Source organism: Danio rerio, chromosome 24 (assembly GCF_052040795.2).
Source record: "Danio rerio strain M-AB ecotype USA chromosome 24, GRCz13ab, whole genome shotgun sequence".
Lineage (NCBI taxonomy): Eukaryota > Metazoa > Chordata > Actinopteri > Cypriniformes > Danionidae > Danio > Danio rerio.
Window position 1 is genome coordinate 37,039,577 of NC_141044.1, and position 27,757 is coordinate 37,067,333.

The 27,757-nt window shown below is 35.9% G+C and overlaps 3 protein-coding genes across 3 annotated transcripts in view; 1 reads left to right on the top strand and 2 right to left on the bottom strand.

Annotated features, from left to right (window-relative positions):
- The window catches only part of dnah5l (dynein, axonemal, heavy chain 5 like), a 123,631-nt gene extending 122,790 nt beyond the window's left edge, over positions 1-841 (top strand). The window contains exon 81 of the mRNA XM_087309935.1: positions 385-841. The gene's annotated coding sequence lies outside the window, so the exon portion shown is untranslated. The remainder of the gene's footprint in view (positions 1-384) is intronic.
- Positions 842-1,719: 878 nt separating this feature from the next.
- cavin4b (caveolae associated protein 4b) lies at positions 1,720-7,276 on the bottom strand. Its single transcript, NM_001008579.1, is given in 2 exon segments — positions 1,720-3,846; positions 6,739-7,276. Coding segments are annotated over 2 exon segments (957 nt in total). The 5' UTR covers positions 7,105-7,276; the 3' UTR covers positions 1,720-3,255.
- A 5,446-nt stretch (positions 7,277-12,722) lies between these two features.
- The window catches only part of tmeff1b (transmembrane protein with EGF-like and two follistatin-like domains 1b), a 47,753-nt gene continuing 32,718 nt past the window's right edge, over positions 12,723-27,757 (bottom strand). Inside the window, 8 exon segments of the mRNA NM_001025301.1 lie at positions 12,723-13,546; positions 16,096-16,257; positions 16,370-16,484; positions 18,555-18,611; positions 18,745-18,893; positions 21,221-21,320; positions 23,917-23,943; positions 27,124-27,253. Of these exon segments, the coding sequence (NP_001020472.1) occupies positions 13,471-13,546; positions 16,096-16,257; positions 16,370-16,484; positions 18,555-18,611; positions 18,745-18,893; positions 21,221-21,320; positions 23,917-23,943; positions 27,124-27,253 (816 nt within the window). The 3' untranslated portion in view covers positions 12,723-13,470.

A 27,757-nucleotide genomic window follows, 5' to 3' on the forward strand; every position in this document is an offset into this window, starting at 1 on the left:
AGCAACTTGCTAAAACATGCTAAAGTATAACAATATGCAGTCAACAAGTTAAAATCTATGCTAACAAATTATTAACACATGCTAACAACACATTGAAACATGCTAACTGTGCTAAAATATGCTAATGAAACATAGTTTGAGACTTGTTAACATGTAAGCATTTCGCTAAAACATGTTCTAAGACATGTCAACTGTTTTGTAAAACATTCTAGAAAGATGTTACAGCATGCTGGAAACTTCCTAGTAATGTGCTGAAACATGTTAGCAATATTAAAACATGTCAAGGTAAATAAATATGCTTAAAATTTGCTGTTCAGGTTTTTTTTTTGGTCAACATCCCTGTCAAACAAGACCATGGTACTATATGAATACTCTTGTTTGTAGGTACTCTTCAATCTGTTGCCAGTTGTGCATGTGTATGCAGTGAGCAGCACCACAGAGTCCAAGAAGCCGGCCATGAATCTATACTCCTGTCCAGTGTACAAGAAGCCAAGGCGGACTGACCTGACGTACATCTTTTCACTGTTCCTCCGAAGCAGCCAGAACCCAGACCACTGGACTCTGAGGGGAGTCGCTTTACTCTGTGACTGTAAATAAACCCTCAATCTGCTGAGGCCTGAGGTATTTTCACACATGAACAATGAGCGTGAACGTTTGAAGAGAAATATGTGCTTATTATATCATAAAAACAGGAAATCTGCTTAATTCTAAGTGTTGTTTAAGATAAAATTGGTGAAACATGTTGGTACACTTGATTTTTTCAATAATATGACTATGGTTATGTTCTTATACTTGTATTTTATCCTATGAAATAAACAATAAACAGCTTAAAAATACATAATTCATGCTGCAAAATTTATCAATGTTTTATTAAACATTTCTTAACTGAAATGCTCGTATGATGTCTCATATAATTATCAGTACATAGGTGTTCATCGATAAATTATAGCAGAGGTGTCCAAACTACATGTATACAGTATGTACTGCAAATACTGTGTAGAGGATGATAATGAATAGAATTATGTATATAATCTTTATTCATTCATGCACTTTCCAAGCATATCATACAGCATAAAGTGTTAATAAAACAAACAGTCTAATGACAGATATCATAATGACAGCCTTGCCTTTTAACACCATTAAAAGCATGTAAAGACTTCTTTTCTACCTCTGGCCTTCAATAAAAAAAGGTGGACAACTGGAAGATGTCAAAATGAAAAAGTGTAATATAGCAGCAACTTTTGTCCTTTAAAATCAGATTTGGTAATTGCTTATCCGCTTGTTAAGTGTGACGTCACGCGAAGCGGCTTCCGGGTCCAGGCACTCTATTCTACTGAATGGGGAGACTCATGAAATGGTAATAATAAACGTTTACAAAGCGATTTAAGGCTTTCGAAAGTCACGATCGCAGTATATATTTCCATGCCTTATATCCGAGGGCCAGAAAGTGATTCATTTTTTTATAAATTGTTACATTTTTGGTATTTGTTATGCAGCAAGCCCATAGATTTTTGTGTACACTATGCTTTTATATAAAATTAACTTTAATGTGTGATAGAAATAAAACGCGATCATAAACGAGTGATTTCTCCACTCAAATGAATGGCGTCTTGGACCCAGAAACAGTATTACATACGTCACAAACACGTCACCACTTAACAAGCGGATATGCTATAATTGCGCATTTATTTCTTCAGAAACTCTTCAGAAACCAGCTGATTGAGTTCATGTGTTTATTTAAAAATAATAATACAACTGAATAGTGATGGTTAATCACCAAGGTTATACTGCGAAAGCTGATCCTTTTTAGTTTACAAGAAAATCACAGAAAAGGCACAGAAAAATGTTGTTAGAAATGACTCGCCTGCACAAGTAATCAACTACAACATCTAAACTGAAAAATGTCATTCTAAACTCATCCATCGCTGGACATGCTGGATGTCAGCTGAAGTCCAAAAAAAAAAAGAAATCTGATTTGTTTAATTCATCTGTATTTGTGTAAATCATTTTGACTGTTTGGTGAAATTTCTTTTAAATAATATTGCACACGCCTAATAAATAATAGGTTCACTCAGCTCTTTGTCTTAAAAGCATTTTACTACTAAAGAATGAATAAAGGCATCGGTGACTTACAAAAGAAAATTGTTCTCTCATAATGGGGGACTTCTTGTGCTGCGTTCACACCAGATGCAGATGAAGATTTACATGTTTTACATGTTAAGTCATGCAAAGACGAGAATAGACATCCTGCGGCGCGATTCACGCAAATGAAGCGGCGCGTGTTGATCAATGTCGTTGGATAATCTGAAATTCAGCAGACATTCGTGTTGCATTGACCAGTCAGAAATTTTCTCTTGTTGGGGCGTGATTTTGATGTAGCTCCTGTTGTTGGTGTACCGAGGAAAAATCCTATTACCAACACCGGACAACAGTTCATCAAACTGGGCTTGGCTCTGTCAGAACACAGCTGAAAGCTTCTATCATCCAGGTGCAGTTTCTGGAGGAGTTGATAAATTCACAGAGCTGGGTGCACCTCTGAAAGGATTTGGTGGACTCAGACACAGCTCCTAATGAATCGACGCTGCTTATCAACCTTCCTAAAGCACATAATCACAGCTGGTCTCTCAATAAAATTCATGTTAGCCATTTAGCAACGAAGCTAGAGTCACCGGGCAGACAGAAACCCTGCACATGATGCAAATCCAAAAGTGCGAATGAAGCGAGTAAGCTTACAATGTTCTTGCGTGTATTTACGTATGAATAGTGTGATTTATCCTGGTTTGATGTGAACGCAGCAAAATAAGGATCACAAGACCAGCCGAACGCTATTCAACATATCTCAGTAATACCTCTATTATAATACACATCTGTGAAAGAAGTATCTTACCAAACACCTTTATTTTATACAACACTTCATCCACACCCATAGGTGTCAGTGTGACCAAAAAAACGAACTAAAAGTTAAATTAAAAATCATTAAACTAGTCATCTCATTATGGTGGTTTGACATTCATCACCCTTCATAGCACATAACAGATGTAAACAAAAATATCCCCCACACCTCCCCCCAAAAGACACATATTGTTTGTAGAATTCAACTTCCTCAATTCGTTCATTCAGTTGTCGCAAGAACCATCCACTGATCCAATCAGGATCTCTGGTCTTTCCAATCTTTCCACCTTCTAGTTCTCTGTAATCGAATCCATATCTGTATATTAGTCTTTCGCAAAATGTGCCTGTCCGGCCTGCTTAAGCTTAAGAAAGCTGCTTCATATCATACATCGGTACTTCTGATTCTTCACCCTTGCCCTCATCTGGACCTTCTTGTTTCTGCGTTGGCTCTGTGTAGGCCACCTCAGGACTGGGTTTACGACCCTTCGGTGGTGGGACGGGTGCTGTTCCTTCTGTGGTCCCTTCTGCCCCCTCCTGACCCTCAGCCACCGTCCTTTCCTTCTTCAGATTCAGCTTTGCTGGTACGGTTTTTGTGATGGTTTCCTTGAAGCGCTCGCCAGACTGTTTCAGTCGTTCTCCTGACTGGCGGATTTTCTCACGCCGTTCGGCTGTTACTATGCGCTCGCCCAGCTTGTTGACCTTGGTGCCCAGGTTCTCTTTGGTCTTAGTCATGTTCTCGCGTGAGAAGGTCTGCTTCAGGCTTTCGATGCGCTTCAGGCCGGTCTTCTTTAGTTTGGCAGCAGTGGATGAATCGGCTTCTTCAACAACCATGTATTCCTCATCCGAGTCAGGGAGCGGAGCCTCTGGTGCATCTGGGTCTGCAGCAGCGTCTCCACCCGTTGCTCCCTTCGGAGAGGCTTTAGGACCAGCCACAGCTGGGACCTCATTATCTCCCTGTGGAAAAAGGATATAATTACTATGGTATATCTGAGACCTTTAGTTAAATTGTTCTAGATTAATTAAAGAGACAAATTAGCTAGTAATTGGGCTATTTTTATTCTCATTTATTCTCAATGGCAAAAAGTGTCCCAAAATACCTGAATTTAACCTGAACAACTACATTCAACAAGTGAAAAATGTATTGCAATCTGTATTTTGTAAAATGTTTGTATGTTTAATGAATATATACCAATTACAATTTTAGATTTATTCTATGAAGTTAACCATATAATCATGCGTTATCAGCATAGCAAAAAATAAAAAATAAACAGTCACATGCTTTCGTAAAAATTAGGGTTTACAAAAGTTTTTAGTTACAAGTTCTACAAGGACTTGAATGCATTTTGGAACTTGGAATCTGTCATGAACACTCTTAAATATTATGTTGGAAAAATGTAGTCCACTGAAATGTGTTAATCAAATAAAAAAATAAGATGTAAATGGCAATAACATTTCTGAAACATCAATACTGAAGTGTTTTGATGTCTTTTTCAATAGATATTTGAGATATATGTTATTGGCAGTTACTGAGCATGAGTTTGTGAAGTGTTACGAGAGACTACATACTAAATACCATGGCTGTCCAGTTAGAATACAGTATTTAAAACACTTTTGAACAAGCTTACCGACTTATTAAATGTAGAAAGACAACTAAGCATTAATTGGTATGTGGGATATTTGTTGCCTATGATATTTTGTTTTTAATTATTTGGTATATCGCCCATTTAGCAGAAAATAAAATAAATATCACTGTATGATTTTATAAGACATGAAATAGTTCCTGAATGTTTGCGCACAACCCAGCCTGATCTCACAAAGAAATGTAACTATTTTATGTTTGGTCAGTTTAGTGGCTAATTCATATGAGTTTAGTCGTACAAAAATGTACGATTTTAAAACGTTGGCATGGCATCTAACCCCGCCCCTAAACCCAGTCGTCATTGGTGGATTAGAAAATCGTACTAAATTGTATGAATGAGATCGTATGAATTCATATGAATTAGCCACTAAATCAAAAAGTTGCGAATTGCCGTGAGATCATGTTGACACAACCATGATCACAAATGTGATATTGATTCTACACAACATTGCAACAAACAAGAAATTCCGTTTTACCAGTTTTATATTTTGCCAATGAAGGTATTTTTAAACTACTTTTTAAACAAATTATTTGACGAATTAATTTAAATATAATGATCTATAAATAAAGACAACCATTACAATGGTTCAACCAAGTGTCTTATTTATTCATGACAGGCCTAAACTAGCCAAAGTAACCAACAAAAACACAACTTCTTTTTTTTTTTGGTCAATATCCCACACACCTAGAGCTTAAAAATAGCAGAAATAAAGAGTTATCGAAGAGTGGCTTACAATTAACTTCAGTTAATCGATTTACAGGCTTTATTTTAGAAGATTTTTTTAATAAAGATTTGCATAAAGAAGTACTTGTGTGCCATTGCATAACACATCCATATCATTCACCTATACTAGGCCAGTGTTTAATCACTATGAAGCAAAATAAGTGAATCAAATTACATCTATCACCAGCATTCATGGACTGAAGCCAGTTAAGGTTGAACCACTCTTTCCATGTCCCCGCTTCTGAACAACTTTTTTATAAATAAAACAAGTCTATCGCTAACAAACTGCCGCTGTTCGATTGCTGATTAAAGACTCTGTCTGCAGCTTTTTTAACCATCGCTCTGTCGGACACGATAACACTATATTAGGACATGAAGCTTCAGTGCAGCTCTCAGAATAACCCTGAACAAATCTGTCAGCTGTTCTGCTCGGTTCAAGAGATGATCAAACCCATGGGCACTCATTAAAACTGTGATTGTTTCAAAAAAAGAAAACACTAATACGCCTACACTGATTGCTCCAATGCCTTAAAGAAAACACTCCTATATGGGAAATGAAATACACTTTTCCTATAATGATATAGACCAGTAGCTGACATATTTTAATGTAGTTTTTTCTCTCATAATGGTTGCATTTATACAGATTCAGTCTATAAAAGTAGAGAAACAAAGTAACATCTTATTTGATTGGTGTTTTAATGTCCATTGATCTGCTTTACAATTACACTGGACCTTCAAAATACCCAAAGATTGAATCAAGACGCAGCATAACCAGATTTAGCAACATTCCTGGATGATTTCATAATTTTCTGCACTCAATCCTAATCGCATTTCTCCCATCTAGCCTCATTTAAAACAACAGCAACCCTTCATAGTCCGTTCTCGAAACTCTAAAAAGTGAATATTAATTCGTTTTTACTCCCTCATGGATCACATTACGCACTTTATCTGCGTATTACGCCAGACATCCTGCCACATATCAGATAAAATGGCCGCCAACCTAATCCTCTATTCTCAGCGGGGACTGGCAGAACATTCCTGCTGTATTGCTTTTGGCAGCTGGCCACGTGACCTTCTAGTGTATCGTGATTTGTCTCGGATCATGCAAAACTTTGCGTCCCGAGTCTATATTTGATGACTCATTTTGCTCAAGTTAAAAGTAATTAAAGGTATATAGTTATGTGTTTCAAAGAATTAAGGTGCAATCACATTTACCAATACTTGACCAAGTTTAATTGAGTCATTCCATTGGAAATCCAGTTGCATATTCAGAGCTGACTTGTTTTCAGCTTGTTTTACAGTATTGACCAGCAGAGAGCTGCTTGGTTTGGCTTCTGTGCTCACTATGTCAGCTTGTTTGCCTCCAAAATGTCACCACACATTAAGGCCTCATTCAGAGATCCAACCTTTAATTGGAACCCAGAATAACCAAGTCCAGAAACACTCATATTCCACTAAAATTGAAGTGATTGTCATTATTTACCTGGTAGATGACGACACGGAACTTGTTCTTATTCAGCAGCTCGACTTGGGTTTCCTCCACCTTCTTGACTCGAACGTTCTGCTTCTCCACCCGCACGCGGACGTCCTTGATGTGGCAGCTGACCTTGCGTGTTTTCTCCAGAAGTTTCTCCACGGTGCCACTGGTCGCCGTGTGCTCCTTCGTCAGCTTGACTACATCTGCTTGGATGGTCTTGACGGTGTTCTCCAGCTCCAGCTGCCTCTCCTCCATCCGCTGCTGGCAGGCCTGAACATTGTCTATGATCCCGGACACCCTCTCCAGCAGAGAGAAGATGTTCATGGCGCTGGGCTCGTCCGCCACACCTGCCAGTCCCAGTTTATCAGCCATGCTTGTCCTTGAAAACCGATGAGGACCCTAGACCAGAACTGCCAAAATCCTTAGGTCCTGCTTCGGTGGGTTTCTCTTTAGGGGTGTTGGGGTGGGACGTTGGATTGTGGGGCCGTGGTGGGCCCTGGGAGATGCTCGGATAGGACAGACTCACCCTCTGACAGGAGCTTCATGGACGTTTTGGAGAATATAGAAGCTCCACCCTTGCTGTATATCGGGAACGCAAGGTTCAAAGACCAGACACAGAGGGAACGACTGGAAATAAGGGCAGAGGGGTTGGAAGAGGGCACCACACCAACTCACTGCGTATTCAGTGTATAAATACCCACAGTAAGGTGACACCCTGTCATTTTTAGAAGATGCGTGTGCAGCTGAGATAATGGAAACCCCCTTCAACCACTTTATTTTATTACAAAGAGCTGTTTCCTCGAAGAAAAGCTTATTTTATTAACAACAGTAGAGGAAATAATAGTATTGCTGTGTTCCAATTTATTCTGAAAGTATGCTTTTTAAAAAAAAAAAAGAGTGTATGCAATGTATGCAAGCTTTGGGATGTACTACTTCCTTATTAATGGACCATTTTGTTGCTTAGTTATGGGCCCGGTCAATCATCTCGACACATCGTTCACATTTCTTTCATATTTAATTTCCTACAATATTGAAGATGCAGCAGCATATTATTCTATTTGCAAGTTTTTCAATCGGAGAAATCTCTGCATAAGTATGCATTCAGAAGTTATTGACTAAACATGTCTTTATAAGCAGGGTGCGAATTACAGGGGGGTTTGAGGGGGATTGACCCCCCTAATTAACTCTTGATCCCCCCTGAAAGACGTCAAAACCAGATGCATAGGGGGTCAGCTCTTAACAAAGCAAAACATTGTTTTTTCTGATTTGTATTTTAAATAATAATGTTATTAATAAAAATAATAGATAATATAAATATACCTTTTACCACCCCTATAGCGGTTCATACCATTGTGAATACAAATTCAGAGTATGTGAGAAAAAAATACTAATTCAACGGTCTGATATACACCATCGTAAGTGTTAAAAAAACACTTTTCAAGTAAAATATGTTTTATGTTTGTATGTAGATATAGCCCAAAAGTAAAGTCTAATTAGACATCGTTTTTATAGTTCTAAAATAATATAATAATAATATTAAGTAATATAAAATAATATAGAATCTAAAGTAACCTCTGAAATAGCTAATCAGACGTTACTGTACCCCCCCCCTCCATCCAGCAAGGTATAATTCGTACCCTGTTGCAGATTAAATATAACATTGAAAATATTAATTAAATATATTCCAGAAAGATAGATATTAACAGTCATTCTAGCATCTTTACCAAATATTTGCCACATACCTTTGGTTGTACGCCTTCGCCATGTTTGTGGTATGTTTACATTTTTTAACCGTGTGTGGCCGGATTCTGCACTAACAATGTACTCAAGAAGTGAAAGTACACATTTTTAAAATGACTTAATAAGATACAATTCCTGAGAATATCTACTCAATTACAGTAGTTTGAGTATTTGTAATTAGTTACTTTACACCACTGACTGATTTGGAACATACTAATTCTATTTACTATTTAGGAAGGATAATATGTGAATTAGAACGCTGCATATGATGTTCCTCAAATCTTGATCAATGCACTATATGCACACCTAGTGTTTTTCAGCCAATGATAAGCTTCTGATGAAAGGTTTATGGTTATTTTCAATTTCATAAGGTTCCTTTTACAGCATCGATGTTGTAATGGAATTAAAATACAACCAGTTACATAGACTTAAGCATTCATTTAATTGTTTAAGCGTAAAATGAGATCAATGTAGACACAAGCGCTGTCAGAAGCAGCAGCAAATACTGGGGTATAATACATTTTAATATTTAAGATTGAGAAATGGCATAAAAAATGAAATTAATGCAACCTATTTCATATCGTATATCAATCAGGCAGTGAAGATCACTGATTTTTAAAGAAATGAGACCTTAAACATGGTGATTTTGAAAGACACTGTTCACTGGAAGCGTTTGGGCTCGGCTGACTAAAAATTAAAAGTCTGTGCACATATACCCTATTGACTTTCTAATTTGGTCCAATACCTATAGTTCTTAACCACACTATCTATATTTTTCTGTTTCTTCAAAGAAATAGCAGTTAAATTGTCATAATTGATTAAAAAAGTGTTGCACAAACAATACTAAGATGTTCCACCAATGATGGTCAATTGATTGTGCAATTTTATACCAAAGACTCCAGCTTTACCACAATAGGGTGCAATATGCACGCAACAATGTCCGCACAATGCTTCAGGCTCAAACTCAAACATGATTTGAACTGCCATGTTGCATCCTGGGGAAGATGATCCACCTTAAGATGGACTGTCCAAACCTGTGAAATGATGCCACCAGCTGCAGTCTATTTTTAAACCCGGAGTCGTCTATAATTACTCATCACTCATGTCATAGCTCACCGAGGCTTACCTAATTCTCCAGAACTCTTCATTCAGCCGATACTCAACACTGCTGTTTTTTTTTTTTTTTACACACTAAATATCACGTGAGCAAACTTTCTAGATTGTTTTCTTTACATAGCTGCTTTTATTGCAGTTTGTCATTTTACTGTATATGAGAATGCAGTATGTCAGTCTTAAAGAGACAGTACACTGAGAAATCATTGTCTTGTCATTATAAACTCGTCTTGCGGTCTTCTCTGGACCACAAATAAATATACTTTGAATCACGTTTTTGCCCATACTTCAAAATATCTTCTGACATAATTTGAAAGTCATATAGGTTTTGAATCACATGAAGGGGAATAAATTATTTAGGGTGAACATTTTCTTCATTTAATGAGACATTTTTGTGATCTAAAAAGTGTAACTTTTAATGCCTTTTGGCCATTCATTTTCACAGCAGTTGCAGTTTGGATTGTTAAAAACAATCCAAAAAATTTCGAGGTGCAAGTTTTGACATTTTTACTGTTATAATTCCATATTAACTATAAAACTGCCAATTTGTGTTAAAAAAAAAACTGCAATATGCAGTATTACATGGTCATTATATAGACATTAGCAAGTACTTGGCAACCAAAGCAACAACGTTGGACTGCAAATTTATATATACGGTACGTAGTGTTTCAAAGTAACAAAGTAACTTACTAACTCCTAACCTGGCATGCATAATCCAGTTTATTTTTCTTTTTTCAGATTCGTGAGAATGGGGATTGGGATGAAGACACTATTGATGAATCTTTCCAAAGAATGCACAAGTAAAACTTCTCCACTTTAAGTACTTTATGTATTTATTTAATATTTTATTCATTATTATATTTTATGTTATATAAATATATAGTTTTGGTATATAGTTTTTGTTTGTGAACTTGATGTTAAGTGTTGGTGTTTATTGAGTTAAGTATGTCATTTTTGTTATGTGAAGCACCACCATATCTAAATGAATTGCCCCAAGGGGATTAATAAACTAAACTACTTACTATAAACTAAAAAGTAAGTAAGACAGCCAAATCTATTAAGTTAATGTAATGTTTTTTTTTTTTTTTTACAAATTTAAGTCCATCAAACATAAAACAATTAGGTTGTCCCCCCAAAGAAATGTAAGAATTGTGTTGTTTCAACTCATTTTACATTTTTTTTCAGCTTTGCCACTTTTTTTTTTTAGATTCGTGAAAATGGGGATTGCGATGACAACACTATTGTTAAATCTTTCCAAAAAATAAATAGGTAAAACTTTTCTACTGATATGAATTTATTAACCATTTTATTTATTTATTTATTTATTTATTTATTTATTTATTTATTTATTTCATTTTCTTGTGGGCTTAGTCCATTTATTAATCCAGGGTCGCTACAATAAACCGCCAACTTATCCAGCAAATTTTTACGTAGTGGATGCTCTTTCAGCCGCAACCCATCTCTGGGAAACATCCACACACACACACTCACACACACACTCATACACTACTGACAATTTAGCTTACCCAATTCACCTGTACCGCATGTCTTTGGACTGTGGGGGAAACCAGAGCACCCGGAAGAAACCCACGCGAACGCAGGGAGAACATGCAAACTCCACACAGAAACGCCAACTGAGCCGAGGCTCGAACCAGCGACCTTCTTGCTGTGAGGCGACAGCACTACCTACTGCGCCACTGTGTCGCCTGCTATTTATTTATTTATTTATTCTTTCATTTTTTTATATTTTTATTATAAATGGAGTGTTAAGATGCAAAAACCTCTAAATGCCGTCTGAACTTTAAATTGATCATTTTTTAAAAGGCTCCAGTGTATTGATTCAGTAAATTTACTTTATGGCAAACAATAAGTTCTTTTCATGGTTTTCAAAGTGAAATAACTCACCATAAACAAAGGAGACTGAAAATAACGCTCATTATTAATGGAAATTCTGGAAGCACTTTATTTTGATGGTCCGTTTGAGTATTAGTAGACTGTCTGCTTAATATCTGTTGATACAGACATTTAACTGACTTGAAGAAACTTTGCAAGGACATTTCAATTTACACTAACTTTAACCCCAACCTAACAGTCTACTTATAATCTAATCATGGCATGTAGATGCAATGAAACTTAAATTCCACAAACGGACCATCAAAATAAAATGTGACCGAAATTTCAGACTTCACTTAGAGGTTTTTGCATCTGAACCAGTTCATATATATATATATACATATATATATATACATATACAAACACACACACACACACACACACACACACACAACAGTTCTGTCTGGTTCTTGAATCTGATTGGCTGATAGCTGTGATATATTTCAGTAATATCAGCACCCGTAAAGCCTCTTTACCCTTTGTGTATTACTCCGCCCACATACAACCAGCAAAAAGCAGACATATACAGATCTAAAGTTTAAAAGATGCTTGCTCAACTGTTTTAACTGTCAGCTTATGATTTCAATCCAATGTGGAAGGAAGTAGTTCCACATACAAAAGGGTTTTTGATACTCTCCATGTGTGATTTTGTTTTTATATACACAATTATACCGTCAAACTGTTGTATAAACACAATATCACACTCATAGCAGTGCGATATACAGCCATATCGCACTGCTACGAGTGTGATATTGCTCAAATATAAATTATATAATAATTTTTCATTATCATTTTTAAAATTATTTTTCCCAGTTTTTGTTTACTTGATGCTAAGTGTTGGTGTTTATTGTGTTGTGTCATTCTTGTTATGTGAAGCACCACCCTTTCCGAATTAACTGCCCCAAGGGGATAAAGTAGGGGAATAATTAAGCTAAACTAAACTAAACGAAACTACTTTGTTACAAAGTAAAAGTAAATGTAAGATAGCCATATCGATAAACACTATTTATGAACTTTCCAAAACAATGCATAGGCAAAACTTTTCTATTAACAATACTTTGTTAAAATAATAAATAAATAAATAAAATAATAATAAGATAGCCAAAATGCTTCAAGCTAAATTTTCAGAGCATGATGCTTATCATTTTATCGTAAAATTTTGAAAGTATTTAAAGTTATTCAGAACAAGCAATGCCAGAATGACTTCATGTTGTGTTTACATGTACAGGCGACCATCAAATGTATGTAAGACTGAGAATTAAATTTTATTAAACCTACAGCACGGGACACAGTTTCACAGGTCATGCGATATGCAGTTCATAGAATTAAATTAATGTCAATAATGTTCATTTTCAACATTAACAACACCGATAACATTAGAACAGAAAAACTACAAACATTTCAACATTGATAAGATTAGCTAGTCAAACACGTTGCATTTCATTCTCTGGAATTCCCTTCAAAAGAAAGTGTAAACGTCATCACGTCGGCGCACTTGTTCGTATCCAATTAAATTTGGTGTTCAGCTAAGTTTGATTTGAAGAAATAAGATTCAAATCAAAAGGTGGGTTGGTGGGTGGGGGCTGGGCAGTTAAACAGACAGTTCAGAGTTAATATTTTCAATAAAGAAGCACATTCCATGGAAATCGTGGACATCCGTTTTTGTGGTACAGTTTGTGTGCCGAGAGTTACATTTAACAATATGTGAAAAAACCTGGTACCACAATCGAAATAAAAAATAATAATAAAAAAAGAGCTGGCTTATATCATTCATTTGACAGTGTTTGCCACTGACATCAAGTACCTAAAATGTCCTGAAAACAAGAAAACCATAAGGCACCATCCAATAAAATAATAAAAATAAAACTTTAAAAATCGGAAATAACCGTATTGTCCAGAGTCAAGAAAGCACAAAACCAAAAAAAAGAAAAGCACATTAAAACTGTAATCCACTCGGTACAAAAAGTATCAAAAAATTAAAATAAAAACAAACTACATCATCCTTGAAGAGTTGTTTGATGGATAGTTTTGCTGTTGTCGTCTTTTACGATTGTTCTTAGGACATTTCCTGAAAAAAAGAAGAGATATTATATTATTAATTCATTCATTCATTTATTCATTTTCTTGTCGGCTTATTCCCTTTACTAATCCGGGGTCGCCACAGCGGAATGAACCGCCAACTTATCCAGCAAGTTTTTACGCAGCGGATGCCCTTTCAGCCGCAACCCATCTCTGGGAATATATTATATTATATTATATTTTTTATTATATTATATTATATTATATTATATTATATTATATTATATTATATTATATTATATTATATTATATTATATTGACATCAAATCAAATTTTTATTTAAGTGGTTTTATATTCAGTCTGTTCAGAATTATTAGCCCCCTTGTATATTTATTTCCCCAATTTTAGTTTAACAGAAGGAAGAATAAACATAATAGTTTTAATAACTAATTGGTCACACTTTACAATAAGGTTCATTAGTTAATGTTAATTAATGCATTTACTAACAGGAACAAGCAATGAACAATATATTTACAACAGTATTTGTTCATGTTAGTTAACGTTAGTTAATGAAAATACAGTAGTTCATTGTTAGTTCATGTTAACTCATGGTGCATTAACTAATGTTAACAAGCACGGACTTGGATGTTAATAATGCATTAGTAAATGTTAAAATATGATTAATAAATGCTGTACAAGTGTTGTTCATGCTTAGTTCATGTTAGTAAAGGCATTAACTAATGAACCTTATTGTAAAGTGTTACCAACTAATTTCTAATAACTGATTTCTCTTATCTTTGCCATGATGACAGTAAATAATATTTTACTAGATGTTTATCAAGATACTAGTATTCAGCTTAAAGCAGGGGTGGGCAAACACAGTTTAGCTCCAACTCTAATCACACACACCTGCTTATAGATTTCGAGTGATCTTGAAAACACTGATTAGCATGTTCAGGTGTGTTTGATTAGTTTTGCAGCTAAACTATGCAGGACACTGGCCCTCCAGGACTGAGTTTGCTCACCCCTGGTTTAAAGTGACATTTAATTAACTAGGTTAACTAGGCAAGTCATTGTTGTGTAGACAATCAAATACAAATATAGCTTAAAAGGGCTAATAATCTAACAATATTGACCATAAAATGTTTTTTTTTTTATTATTAAAACTGCTTTTATTTAAGCCGAAATAAAACAAGAAAAAAATACTTTCTCCAGAAGAAAAATTTCTTATTGAAAATACAGTGAGAAATTTCTTGCTCTGTTAAACATCATTTGGGAAATAACTGACACAGAAAAAAAATCACAGAAGGGCTAAAATATTTGACTTAAACTGTGCAAAGATACCATATTGAATGTAAATAAAGTGTCTAAATTTAAACAGCTTTTCTGAAAAAAAGGTCAAAATATGTATAAAATAAAGTTTTATCATCATTCAGAGCAACACATGTATTTACATAAAAAGAAACCCACATACTTATGCTGACCTCTACTTATATGAATATACTACTGACTAAAGTCTAGTCGACTATCCACGTTTTAGAAACATCAAATAATGACTTAACTTCTAGTTGATCATCTGGTATCAGAAGTGGCTTTTATGAAGAGATTAAGCATATTTGACCAAAATAAAATATGATCATGCCTTGATATTTCATTATTTAATTAGGACATTAAGGTCTGACTTTGCTTAGACAAAAGTCTTGTCACCTTACAGAAATAATGTCCAGTATAGAATATAAAGTCATGCTGCAGTGGAAAAAGAATAAATATTGTGTATGACTCCCATGAGCTTGGAGGACTGCATCCATACATCTCTGCAATGACTCAAATCACTTATTAATAAAGTCATCTGGAATGGCAAAGAAATCGTTCCTGCAGGACTCCCAGAGTTAATCAAGAGTCTTTGAGTTCATCTTCAATGCATCCTCCTTCATCTTACCCTAGACATGCTCAATAATGTTCATGTCTGGTGACTGGGCTGGCCAATCCTGGAGCACTTTGACCTTCTTTGCTTTCAGGAGCTTTGATGAGGAGGCTGAAGTATGAGAAGGAGCGCTATCCTGCTGAAGAATTTGCCTGTGGTTTGTAATGTAATGGGCAGCACAAATGTCTTGATACCTCAGGCTGTTGATGTTGCCCTCTACTCTGCAGATCTCTCACACGCCCCCATACTGAATGTAACCCCAAACCATGACTTTTCCTTCACCAAACTTAAATGATTTTTGTGAGAATCTTGGCTCCATGTGGGTTCCAGTAGGTCTTCTGCAGTATTTGTGATGATTGGGATGCAGTTCAACAGATGATTCTGAAAAATCTACCTTCTGCCACTTTTCCAAGTGATCAACTAGAAGTCAAGTTATTATTTGCTGCTCTTACAACTGGATAGACGACAAGACTTTTATCAGGTAGTGTATATAAGACACAAAATTTTATGTTTTTAATTATTCAACATGTCTTACAGATAAATTGGCAAAACAATATTGTGCAAAAATGTAGAGAAATTTATTACGCCATCAAACGATTCTTGTTCTAAATTGCGATTTTCATCTACTAAAATTGACCAGAATGTTACAGGTGTTCGTCTAGTCCAGCACTCACCTGGTAATACACATGACAACTGCCACGATAATGGCGATCTGCACGGCTCCGATGATAGCAGCTATGAGCACATAATGAAGTTTCTGACCGCTGGGTACCACGTATAGGATGTTAAAGTCTGCAATTTCGTCACACTGTGTCCCTGTGTAACCTGAATCACACCTGTGGATGTACAGGAAATAATCTCAAACTCATTTTTCCAAAGAAACAATCATTTTTTTAATGGGCAGCTTAAAGGATATAAGCAGTTCTATGCAACCAAATCAGAGCTCACCTGCAGGTAGCGATGCCGAAATTTAATTCGCACTGGCCGTGGACACAGAAGTTGGCATAGTCATCTGTGCAGGGAACTGGCAACCAGCCGTATCCTTTTCCTTCTTTTGCTGGGTCTAAAAGCAGAACAACTCAATTAAACTCTATTGTTGAATGAAGGATGCTTTTTTCCACTTATACGCTTGTTTTGGAATCATGCGCGTTTACCCCCTTAGCTTGGTTTGTTTGGGCATACAGTATGTGAAACCTGCAATCACGCTCTGATCTGTGATAAAACAATTGGTCTGAGATCGCTTGAATGAGGTTGTCTCTGCTCGGTTGAAACAAGCCAGGCTATATCACAGTGTATAATGGATATGCAATAGGCATACATATGCTTATAAGAAGAGAGAATAATGTTGTAGAGATGATCATTCCTACGGTAATGGAGTGTTTTATGTTGAATACCGTGAAAGCATGCGGTCTAACTGAACTATATATATATATATATATATATATATATATATATATATATATATATATATATATATATATATATATATATATATATATATATATATATATATATATATATATATATATATTTATATATATATATATATATATATATATATATATATATATATATATATATATATTATTCAGGGCAACGCAGTGGCGCAGTAGGTAGTGCTGTCGCCTCACAGCAAGAAGGTCGCTGGTTCGAAACTCGGCTCAGTTGGCGTTTCTGTGTGAAGTTTGCATGTTCTCCCTGCATTCGCGTTGGTGCTCCGGTTTCCCCCACAGTCCAAAGACATGCGGTACAGGTGAATTGGGTAGGCTAAATTGTCTGTAGTGTATGAGTGTGTGTATGTTTCCCAGAGATGGGTTGCGGCTGGAAGGGCATCCGCTGCGTAAAAAAAAAAGTGCTGGATAAGTTGGCAGTTCATTCCGCTGTGGCGACCCCGGATTAATAAAGGGACTAAGCCGACAGGTAAATGAATGAAGAAATGCATAATTTTTCAGAACATCTAAGGGAAACCTCATATGCTAGTAACTATTTCTTTAACAAAAGTAAAATGAGTTGTTCACTTTAAGGTGAGACTTTTGTTCTCACGCACGTCAATTTTGAGATTTTGGGCTTTTTGGCTTTTTATAGTGTTCTTTTTGCAGTTTAATGGACCAATGGATCTAAAAAGTATTTCTTTTATCACACTTTACCAATTTGTGTCTGTGGATTTCAATTATAAACCATTTTTAAAGGTTGTTTTTTTTTTAAATGTCATGTTTTTTGTCTTCCACCACATCAAAATTCTCCACTTTAACCAACACTTACATACTCCAAACTGCACAGTTTTATTCATATCTATATTCTGGTTCCTTTTTAAAAAAGAATATACTATATGTACATACATAATTTATTTATAACAAAATTCTATTCTACAAAACTAATAATAATAATTCAGACTGTTCATGGTATTTTGTGCATTATGGAGTGATAAAAGAGATTCTCAAAATCCCCTATGTAAAAGCCTCTGACTAAAATATTTTAAAAAATAAATAATTAAATAATAATAATAATAATAAAGTAATTTAAAACTGAATTTATCTAATCTTCAGATTTTTGCATAGAAAAATGTATGCAAATCAGTGCAGATTTAAAGTCTGCGTGAAAATAAAAATGTTTAAAAATTTACAATGTTTATTTTACAAGTGCACATTGTTATTCTTTAGGTAAACAATCCATGCAAGTTAATCCATTGAAAAAAAAAAAAAAAAAACGTTTTGATAATCTTTATTCAAAGTCTAACCATTTGCTTCAGCTTTAAAATGGCGGTCCTGCACTGATAATGTCAGTTTGACAGTATGGTGTGAAATATGATTAGCCACGCCCCTCCAACCATAAGTTTGCTGCAAACGCAAGATGATAGGAGGAGCACGAAAGAATAAAACCCCGCCCCTTCTCATTAGTCATATCGAAACATACATCAATAAAAGTCTGCAGCAACGTTCCAGTTCACTCAGACTCTAAATAATGCCTCATTTATATATTACAACTATATTAAAAAAATACTTGTTTATAAATCAATCATCTGGATAAGTATGGTCATAATTATTACATTTACTTATTCCATATTTACCCAAAATTGTTCCATATTTACCCAAAATTATTCCATATTTACCCAAAATGTAACAATGTAACTTACCTGCATAATCTGGCTTGTAGGGAAGTCCAGCTTCAGTTTTCTTAGATTTGTCTTTATCTGAGTGATAAAACACAGATTGATTAAGATATGCAAATGATCATCACTTAAAAAAAACTGTAAATCATAAATAATGAGTGTTTTTTTTTTTTTTTTTTGGTGTTAATCATTTTCTGCAGAGCTGTTTTCTGACCTGGGCATCTGCCTAAATGTTTGACGTCGATCTGTTCCTGCTTCATACAAGACGCCTCTCGTACCAGGCAAGGATTGTGGTAAGAGTTTCCATCTGTGCCGCACACTGGATTCTCATTGTGTCCGCTGCAGTCAATTTTACACGAACAGCTGCAACAGTAAACATGAACAACAACGGTGTCAGTGCATATGTGCTTTCAATTATTCAAAGCCCCAAACAAACATTTTCCTGCTAACAATAAGCACTTTACTTGGAACAAATGTTTTTAATAAAGCCGTAGATGTCGTCTGGACCAATCAGGGTTTTTATTGTTCAATGAAATTAAAACCATAAAATAAACACGCACACATACATGAGCCAGAAACATCAGTACAAGAGTGCTTTCATGTTAGTAAGTATAAGAGCTTTATTTTTCCCCTAACACATTACAATGTAATATATTAATTTAACATTTCTTTTTATAGCTAACCAATTACACTACCTGACAAAAGTCCTGTCGACTATTCAAGTTTAAGGAACAACTAATAATAACTTCTAGTTGATCATCTGGTATCAGAAGTGGCTTATATGAAAGGCAAAGACCTCTAGATTACGCTTATTTTACCAAAATAAAATATGATTATGCATTGATTTTTATTTATTTAATTAGGACAGTAAGGTCTGACTTTGCTTAGAATGTCCAGTATAGAATATAAAGTCATGCTGCAGTAGAGAAAGAATGAATATTGTGTATGACTCCCATGAGCTTGAAGGAATGCATCCATACATCTCTGACTCAAATAACATAATTAAAAAGTCACTAAAAGCGTTCTTGCAGGACTCCCAGAGCTCATCAGGATTCTTTGGATTCATCTTCAACGCCTCCCCCAATTTTACCGCACACATGCTCAATAATGCTCACATCTTGTGACTGGGCTGGCCAATCCTGGAGCACCTTGACTTTCTTTGCTTTCAGGAGCTTTGATGTGGAGGCTGAAGTATGAGAAGGAGCGCTATCCTGCTGAAGAATTTGCCCTCTCCTGTGGTTTGTAATGTAATGGGCAGCACTAATGCCTTGATACCTCAGGATGTTAATGTTTCCATCCACTCTGTAGATCTCTCACATGCCCCCATACTGAATGTAACGCCAAACCATGATTTTTTCTTCACCAAACTTGACTGATTTCTGTAAGAATCTTAAGTCCATGTGGGTTCCAGTAGGTCTTCTGCAGTATTTGTGGTGATTGGGATGAAGTTCAACAGATGATTCTGAAAAATCTACCTTCTTTCTAAATGATCGACTATAAGTCAAGTTATTATTTGTTGCTTTTACAACTGGATCGATGACAAGACTTTTGTGTAATGTTTTTACCATTAGTCCCTTTATTCATCAGGGGTCACCACAGCGGAATGAACCGGCAACTTATCCAGCATATGTTTTACATAGCGGATGCCCTTCCAGTTGCAACCCAGTACTGGGAATCATCCATACACACACACACACACACACACACACACACACACACACACACACACACACACACTACTGCCAACTTAGGTAATCCAATTCACCTATAGCGCATGTCTTTGGACAGTAGGGGAAACTGGATCACCCGGAGGAAACCCACGCCAACACAGACAGAACATGCAAACTCCACTCAGAAAGGCCAACTGGCCCAGTTGGGACTCGAACCAGTGATCTTCTTGCTGTGAGAGGACAGTGCTAACCACTGAGCCACCATGTCGCCCCCTAAAAGCTTAGTATATGAAATAATAATGCGTTTTTAACTTTTATTTAGTATTAACAATTCAAATTCAATTAGATGCACTTATCTGGTAAACAAAGCAAGTCTCTCATTTAATCTATCTACCAAAAGAGAGAAAATATTACTGTGCATACTGTATTGTGAATAAATAATATGAACATTTTCATATTAGTCAATAATATTATTGAAATCAATACTAATAAGATCATTGAAAGCTGCAGTGTTGCTGTAAATCTGAACATCATATCTTCAAAACAGCATCAGCACTGAAAAGTCTGCCTGTCCCGTTGAGACCTGTGCTGGTTGATCATCCCCCCCTGCTGGTTCACCTAATGTAACTTCAGTTTATCTGAGCGTTTGAGAATATTTCCCCCTCAATCTCATGTCCTTGAAGCTACAGTGGTTCCTGGAATTAGTCCACACTGTTCATTAGCGCTTGGCATGAAAACGAAGCAGGCAGAAAAAACTTCTGACACAAAAAGAAGTTTTGCAATCCTTCTCCGTCTCATGGGAGCCGTGTTATTTTCTCGGCTTTGATAGAGCTGAACCCTGTCCAACATTCATGCTTTTATATTAGGCACAATAGCAGTTGTTTCCAATGTTGAAAAACAAAACCTTCATATTCATTACTTTAAGCGCGCTGGCATGAAACAACTTTGGGACTCGTTAATTACTAACTCTCGCTCGTTAATTTGAAGCAAAAATGGAGAAGGAATGAATGCGGCACGTACGAGTCTTCATCCTCTGCGTCTTCATCACATTCAGCGCCGTACTTGCAGTTGCTGCATTTGGTGACTTTCTTGCCCGACTCCAAGCCCGATCCGTCAAATTCTGTAAAATAGGGTAAATACCATTTAAATGACTGTTATTTTACAATACAAGACATATAAGCATTTATATTTATCTTTCATGGTTAGATAAATATTAATGACCACATGATTTCTAATATACAGTTGAAGAATAAATTATCCCAGCAGGCACAGGACGTCAAATTGACATTGCACCCTTATGTGGTGGGACTTTGCATTTTGAGTGGAAACGAAAATCGTGTTGACGTCAGAACTCAACATCAGGCCAACGTTAATGTCCAATGTTGGACAGACATTGAATTTTGGCCACTTTCCAACACAACCTAAAACCAACCAAATATTAACGTCTAATGATTTTACAGCTTTAAGTGGTGTTGGACGTTACTACTATGGCATCTATCAGTCGCTGGTTTTTGGTGGCCATACCTGACGAATAAATGTCAGTATTTGACGTCAGTATGACGTTGGTTAAAGATGTTAGCTCGATGTTGGATTTTTGTTACTTTCCAACACAACCTAAAATCAACCAAATATCAACGTCTAACGATGTTACAGCTTGACGTTGAGTGAACGTAACCACAATGAAATCTATCAGACGTTGAATTTTGGCTGCCATACCTGATGAATAAATGTCAGTATTTGACGTTAATATGACGTTGGATTTTAGGCACTTTACAACACAATCTTAAATCAACCAAATATCAACGTAATTTGACATCGTTACTGAACGTCAAAGTAAAGTTGTCCTTAGACATGCATTGAATTTTAGTTACCTGATGGCACAACCTAAATCTAACCTAATATTAACATCCGGTGACGTTGTGCCAGCTTGGAATATGTAAAATATTTCATTATTTTTCTAATCTTTTCGGAGTGATGTTTAGCTCTTTCCCAGCAAACATTTTAAAAAACAAAAAAATGTTGCCAGCATTTTTGATGATTTTCACCTTAATTTGACAGCCCTCAGGATATTTTATTCTAGAAAAATATGAGCATATTGTATATCAAAATAAAGAACCAAGCCTCTCCTATTAAAGAAATCAAACTACAAGTATACTATTTTCATGTGTTGATGTATTATCACCATTTGAATATAGAATAGGTTAAATACAACATTTGTTTTTCAAGGGACAAAGGTGGTGCATTTTTACTATAAGATTTATATAGAACTTAATATATACTGCACACAGACATACATACACACATACATACACTGTGAGTGAAATATAAGACAATAAGAGAAAGTATATATATATATATATATATATATATATACACACACACACACACACACACACACACACACACACACACACACATACACTAACTGGCCACTTTATTAGGTACACCTGTCCAACTACTTGTTAACGCACATTTCTAATCAGGCAATCACATGGCAGCAACTCAACGCATTTAGGCATGTAGACATGGTCAAGACGATCTGCTGCAGTTCAAACTGAGCATCAGAATGTGGAAGAAAGATGATTTAAGTGACTTTGGACATGGCATGGTTGTTGGTGCCAGACGGGCTGGTCTGAGTATATCAGAAACTGCTGATCTACTGGAATTTTCATGCACAACCATCTCTAGGGTTTACAGAGAATGGTCTGAAAAAGAGAAAATACCCAGTGAGCGGCAGTTCTGTGGGCGCAAACGCCCTGTTGATGCCAGAGGTCAGAGGAGAATGGCCAGACAACCGAGGTCTGCAGAAGAGCATCTCTGAACACAACACATCCAACCTTGAGGCGGATGGGCTACAGCAGCAGAAGACCACATCGAGTGTCACTCCTGTCAGCTAAGAACAGGAAACTGAAGCTACAATTCACACAGGCTCACCAAGATTAGACAATAGAAGATTGGAAAAACTATGTCTGGTCTGATGAGTCTCAATTTCTGCTGCGACATTCAGATGGTAGGGTCACAATTTGGCCTCCACAGTCTCCAGATCTCAATCCAATAGAGCCCCTTTGGGATATGGTTGAATGGTAGATTTGCATTATGGATGTGCAGCCAACAAATCTGCAGCAACTGTGTGATGTTATCATGTCAATATGGACCAAAAATTATTTTTATTTGATAAATTATTATTATTATTATTATTATACATATGATACTTCAAATGTCTATAGGAGACCAAACTTGGCACCAAAAAGTGAGAATTGAGTCCAAAAAAGTTGAGCGCCATAATAACCTCCCCTTTCAACAAGACTGATTGTTTAAAAGCACTGTAAGAGGACGATTAAAATGCTCAGTGACACAGATTTGACAAGTGTCCAGTTCATCCTCAACAGGCCTTGGGTTGTGCTCGAGCAGCGCTCTGTAATTTACAGTAATGACAGCTCTAAACACACACAGGCCTTCATCTGTGAACCCGCACCAGCTCACGCTTTTATCACACAACGGCATAACGGGCTAAAAATACACTCAGATGACATGTTTTGGCTGATCCGCAGAGCTCTGAAGTGCTGCGCAGCGACCCATTTCTGAGATCGTTTGATGTCTCTGGGTCAAAAACCCTAGAAATGACCAGTTTCAGTTTCCTAAAAATTACCCTTGCTGCTTTCTGGTCACTCTCAACACACACACACAGCAAAAATAGTAACAAAAAACAAACACACCTCCATTTCCAGATCCCGAGCTGCTATCTGGAATCAAAACAAAAATTAGGATTAATCCTGATCCACGGTTTATAAGTACATTTATATCATGAAACATGTCAAGAGTTCACTGAGTGGAAGCAGCAGTCGTGGGTTTGCCCTAGTCTGCGTATGATGTATTATTAACATGCATATCAAATTATTAGAGGGCATGATGACATCTAATTTGTGGATGAAAAGAAAATCATGAGATTAATAAGAGCTAAAAATAAGGGCTGTCATGTATCAGATCGCACTGCTCATTAGAGTCTGAGATATAAAGCCTCTGCAGCCTGTTTTATAGCATTTCTGCTCATTTAGACCTCAGAAAAATCTGACAAATTATTAAGCATATACATATACAGTAGTCAACACTTGAAGTGGATCAAAACCTTTACACAAAGCCGCAACGGCAGCAGTGTCTACAAAGGTCTTAAAAACTATTAAACAGTCTTAAATGCTATTTTTCAAGGTATTAAATTTGATATCATTTTCGATTATGCAGTTGTAAGCTGAAGTTTGCATAAATTAAAACTCTGAATATCAGGACACTGTGTATTTTATGAAATAAATAAGATTCTGCTGGATTTGACATCATGCTGCTTTGTTTACTGCAATAACCAAGGCAACACCATTAATTCAGCAGTTCGATAGGCGCCAACCTGCTGAATAAGCTAGATTTAATAGACTGTTTTTCAGTATAAGAATAATGTTTTAGTGTTTGATTAGTTGCATACATTAATATTTAGTAAATATACTGTAAGTTAAAATCTCGCCCGTGTTTCCGGTTGAAATATAAAGTGGTTATGAGGTCTTAAAATGTATGGAAAGAGTCTAAAAAAGTCTTAAGGCCTAAGTTATGTGTAATAACAATGGAACGACACAAGGAGAAGGTGCTGAACTCCTGTAATGCATTTAATCCTTTGTATACAAGGCTTTTTTGGTGATGGCAGCTTAAAGACGCCTCTAATATGGAAAATAAAGTCAGATGCATTGCTCAGGTGTGAGTTTTTCACAGACTTCAGCAAAGTGTGGAAATCTTGATGAATCTGTGGGTCTTGTCTATAAAATCTGATCTTTACTTTGTATTTTCTATTGGGTTCAGATCAGGTGAATAGCTGGGCCATTCTACAGCTTGATTTTCTTTCTCTGAAAGCAGTTGAGAGTTTATTTGGCTGTGTTTTGGATCATTGTCTTGCTGAAATGTCCACCCTGGTTTCATCTTCATCCTCCTGCTAATGCAGATGTTGGACTGAAGCAGCTGATTTTCATTTACACTGAAGAACGGCAGAAGACTGCTAAAGAACTACTGAGAGATTTCAGCTGCTGTCTGGGCTTTTCATGTCTGTCTGCACCTCCCTTTCTTCATTTGTTCGATATTTTTTCCCTGTGTCATTTCATTTTATTACACAACTTCATTTTAAACTAATTAGATTTGCTGTCTTTGCATATAGGAATATCTTTGGTTGTTTACAACATCCGGGGAAAAGTCAACGGCACCTTTAGAAATATGTTTTCTGAGAAAAATGGTGACGTGTTCAATACTTATTTTTCTCGCTGTATCTGACAGAAATGTACCTGAATTTCATAATGACAGAAACTATTCAGAATGTCTTTCTTTTTTCTTTTTTTTATATTCGCAATTTGAGTAAATAATTCATGTACTAAATAAAAATGATCAGAAAAAATAAAGAAAATAACCGAAATGCACCTGAAATAAATAATGTCAGGGCATTTTTAAAACAGTTTCTTACTGTTTTTACAGAATATTTTGTTGATGTTATTTTATATACAGTTGAAGTCAAAATTATTAGCCCTCCTGTGATTTTCTTGAATTTATATATTTTTTTATTTTTTATTTTTTGAATGATGTTTAACATGGCAAGGATTTTTTTCACAGTATTTCCTATAATATTTTTTTTCTTTTGGAGAAAGTCTTATTTGTTTTATTTTAGCTAGAATAAAAGCAGTTTTTAATTTTTCAACCCACTTTAAGGTCAATATTATTAGCTTTTTTAAGCCAGGGCTCAACAATAAGGACTGCCCGATGGCCCGAGGCCAGCGTGAGAGAAGCTCGGGAAAGTAGACAGAATCGTTACTGGCCCGATCAAGCCACTGATGCCCTGTCACTAAAGTTTAATTTGTCTGTAAATATTTGTCAATCGCATGCAAATATAGTCAGAATCGAGAAACAGTGTGTGTTTTTAAGACTTCGAATGCTAACGTCTCTGTTTCTCTTATCTGATTGGATGTTTTGAGCACGTTATTTTTCCGTAACAACCAGTACAGCGAAGAGACAGCAACATGGCGGCAACATCAAGTGATGATGCTAAAGGAAAACATTTGTTTCTAATGTCTTGGAAGCAGACATTTACAAGGGTACACCACAACGACAAAAAAAAAGAAGTGTTTTGTACAGTTTGCCATCAGTTTGGCAGGTCTGCAATCTTATGTTTTGCAATAAAATACCTGCACATTTTGCTACTTTTGTTTGCAAAACACTTTGAATTTTGTTCATTATCTATTATTAACATTTTTTTAAATATTGAAATTCTAGATTTACAAACATTTTGACACATTTTTATATTTGTGGCTAATAAATAGCTTTAAACTTTTTTTTGGTGGGGCCAATGAAAATATTGGCAGGGCAAGTAAAAATCTGAACCACTGGTCCGATCGGGCCAGTAGAAAAAATCCTTAGCGTTGAACCCTGTAAGCAATATATGTTTTCGATTGTCTACAGAACAAACCATCGTTACACAATAACTTGCTTAATTACCCTAACCTGCCTAGTTAACCTAATTAACCTAGTTAAGCCTTTAAATGTCACTTTAAGCTAAATACTAGTGTCTTGAATAATATCTAGTCAAATATTATGTACTGTCATCATGGCAAAGATAAAATAAATCAGTTATTAGAAATGACTTATTAAAACTATTATGTTTAGAAATGTGTTGAAAAAAATCTTCTCTCCAGTAAACAGAAATTAGGGAAAAAAATAAACAGGGGGGCGAATAATTCTGACTTCAACTGTATCTGGCTCCACACAGACCGACACTGACTGTTGCAGCTGTTCTCGAAAGATGCTTGTGACTTGTTTTAATAAACGGATGCAGTCAGTGTAATATGAAGCGAGCAGAAGATGTTGGGTTTTCATTTCAGGAAGTGAAGGAGACGGTCTGGACTTACCAGGATCGCAAGGGCCTTCATTGGCCAGAACGATGGATTTCTGCTGGTTACAGGCTGCTTGTTTCAGATAGCACTCGTTCTGATAGGTGTCTCCGTTTGTGCCGCACACCGGGATGTAGTTCTTCGAGCACTGCGGTAAAACACAATGCATGACATACTGCAAGACTAGATTTTTAAATTGGTGTATCTTCACTAAATATTGTCATATCTTAAGAAACCACACATAAAAGCTAAAGTATTTATACTTTATTCTATTTTATTTCATGCTTTTGGTGAAGGCATGTTCACACTACACAATTAATTCACATTAATTAAAAAAAACACGTTCAGTAATGGAATTTGAGCTTTAAACTACATTACCCATGATGCAGTACAAAAAGTCCACCAATCAGACAATTGCAGTGAGCAAAATGCACCATAATATATTTGTATATATTTTATATGGTAAATATATACAGTTGACTTTAAATATAATGTTTATTCTGATTCATGGGATTGTAATTCTTCTACTTAGTCGAACAGTTCACTGTCTTTGTTATTTTGTCTGATTTTTATATGCTTGTTTGCTTCTAATCGAAGTCTGTAAGGTGATTCTCCTTGTACTCAGTTGCTCTTCATGCTTTACAAAGATAAA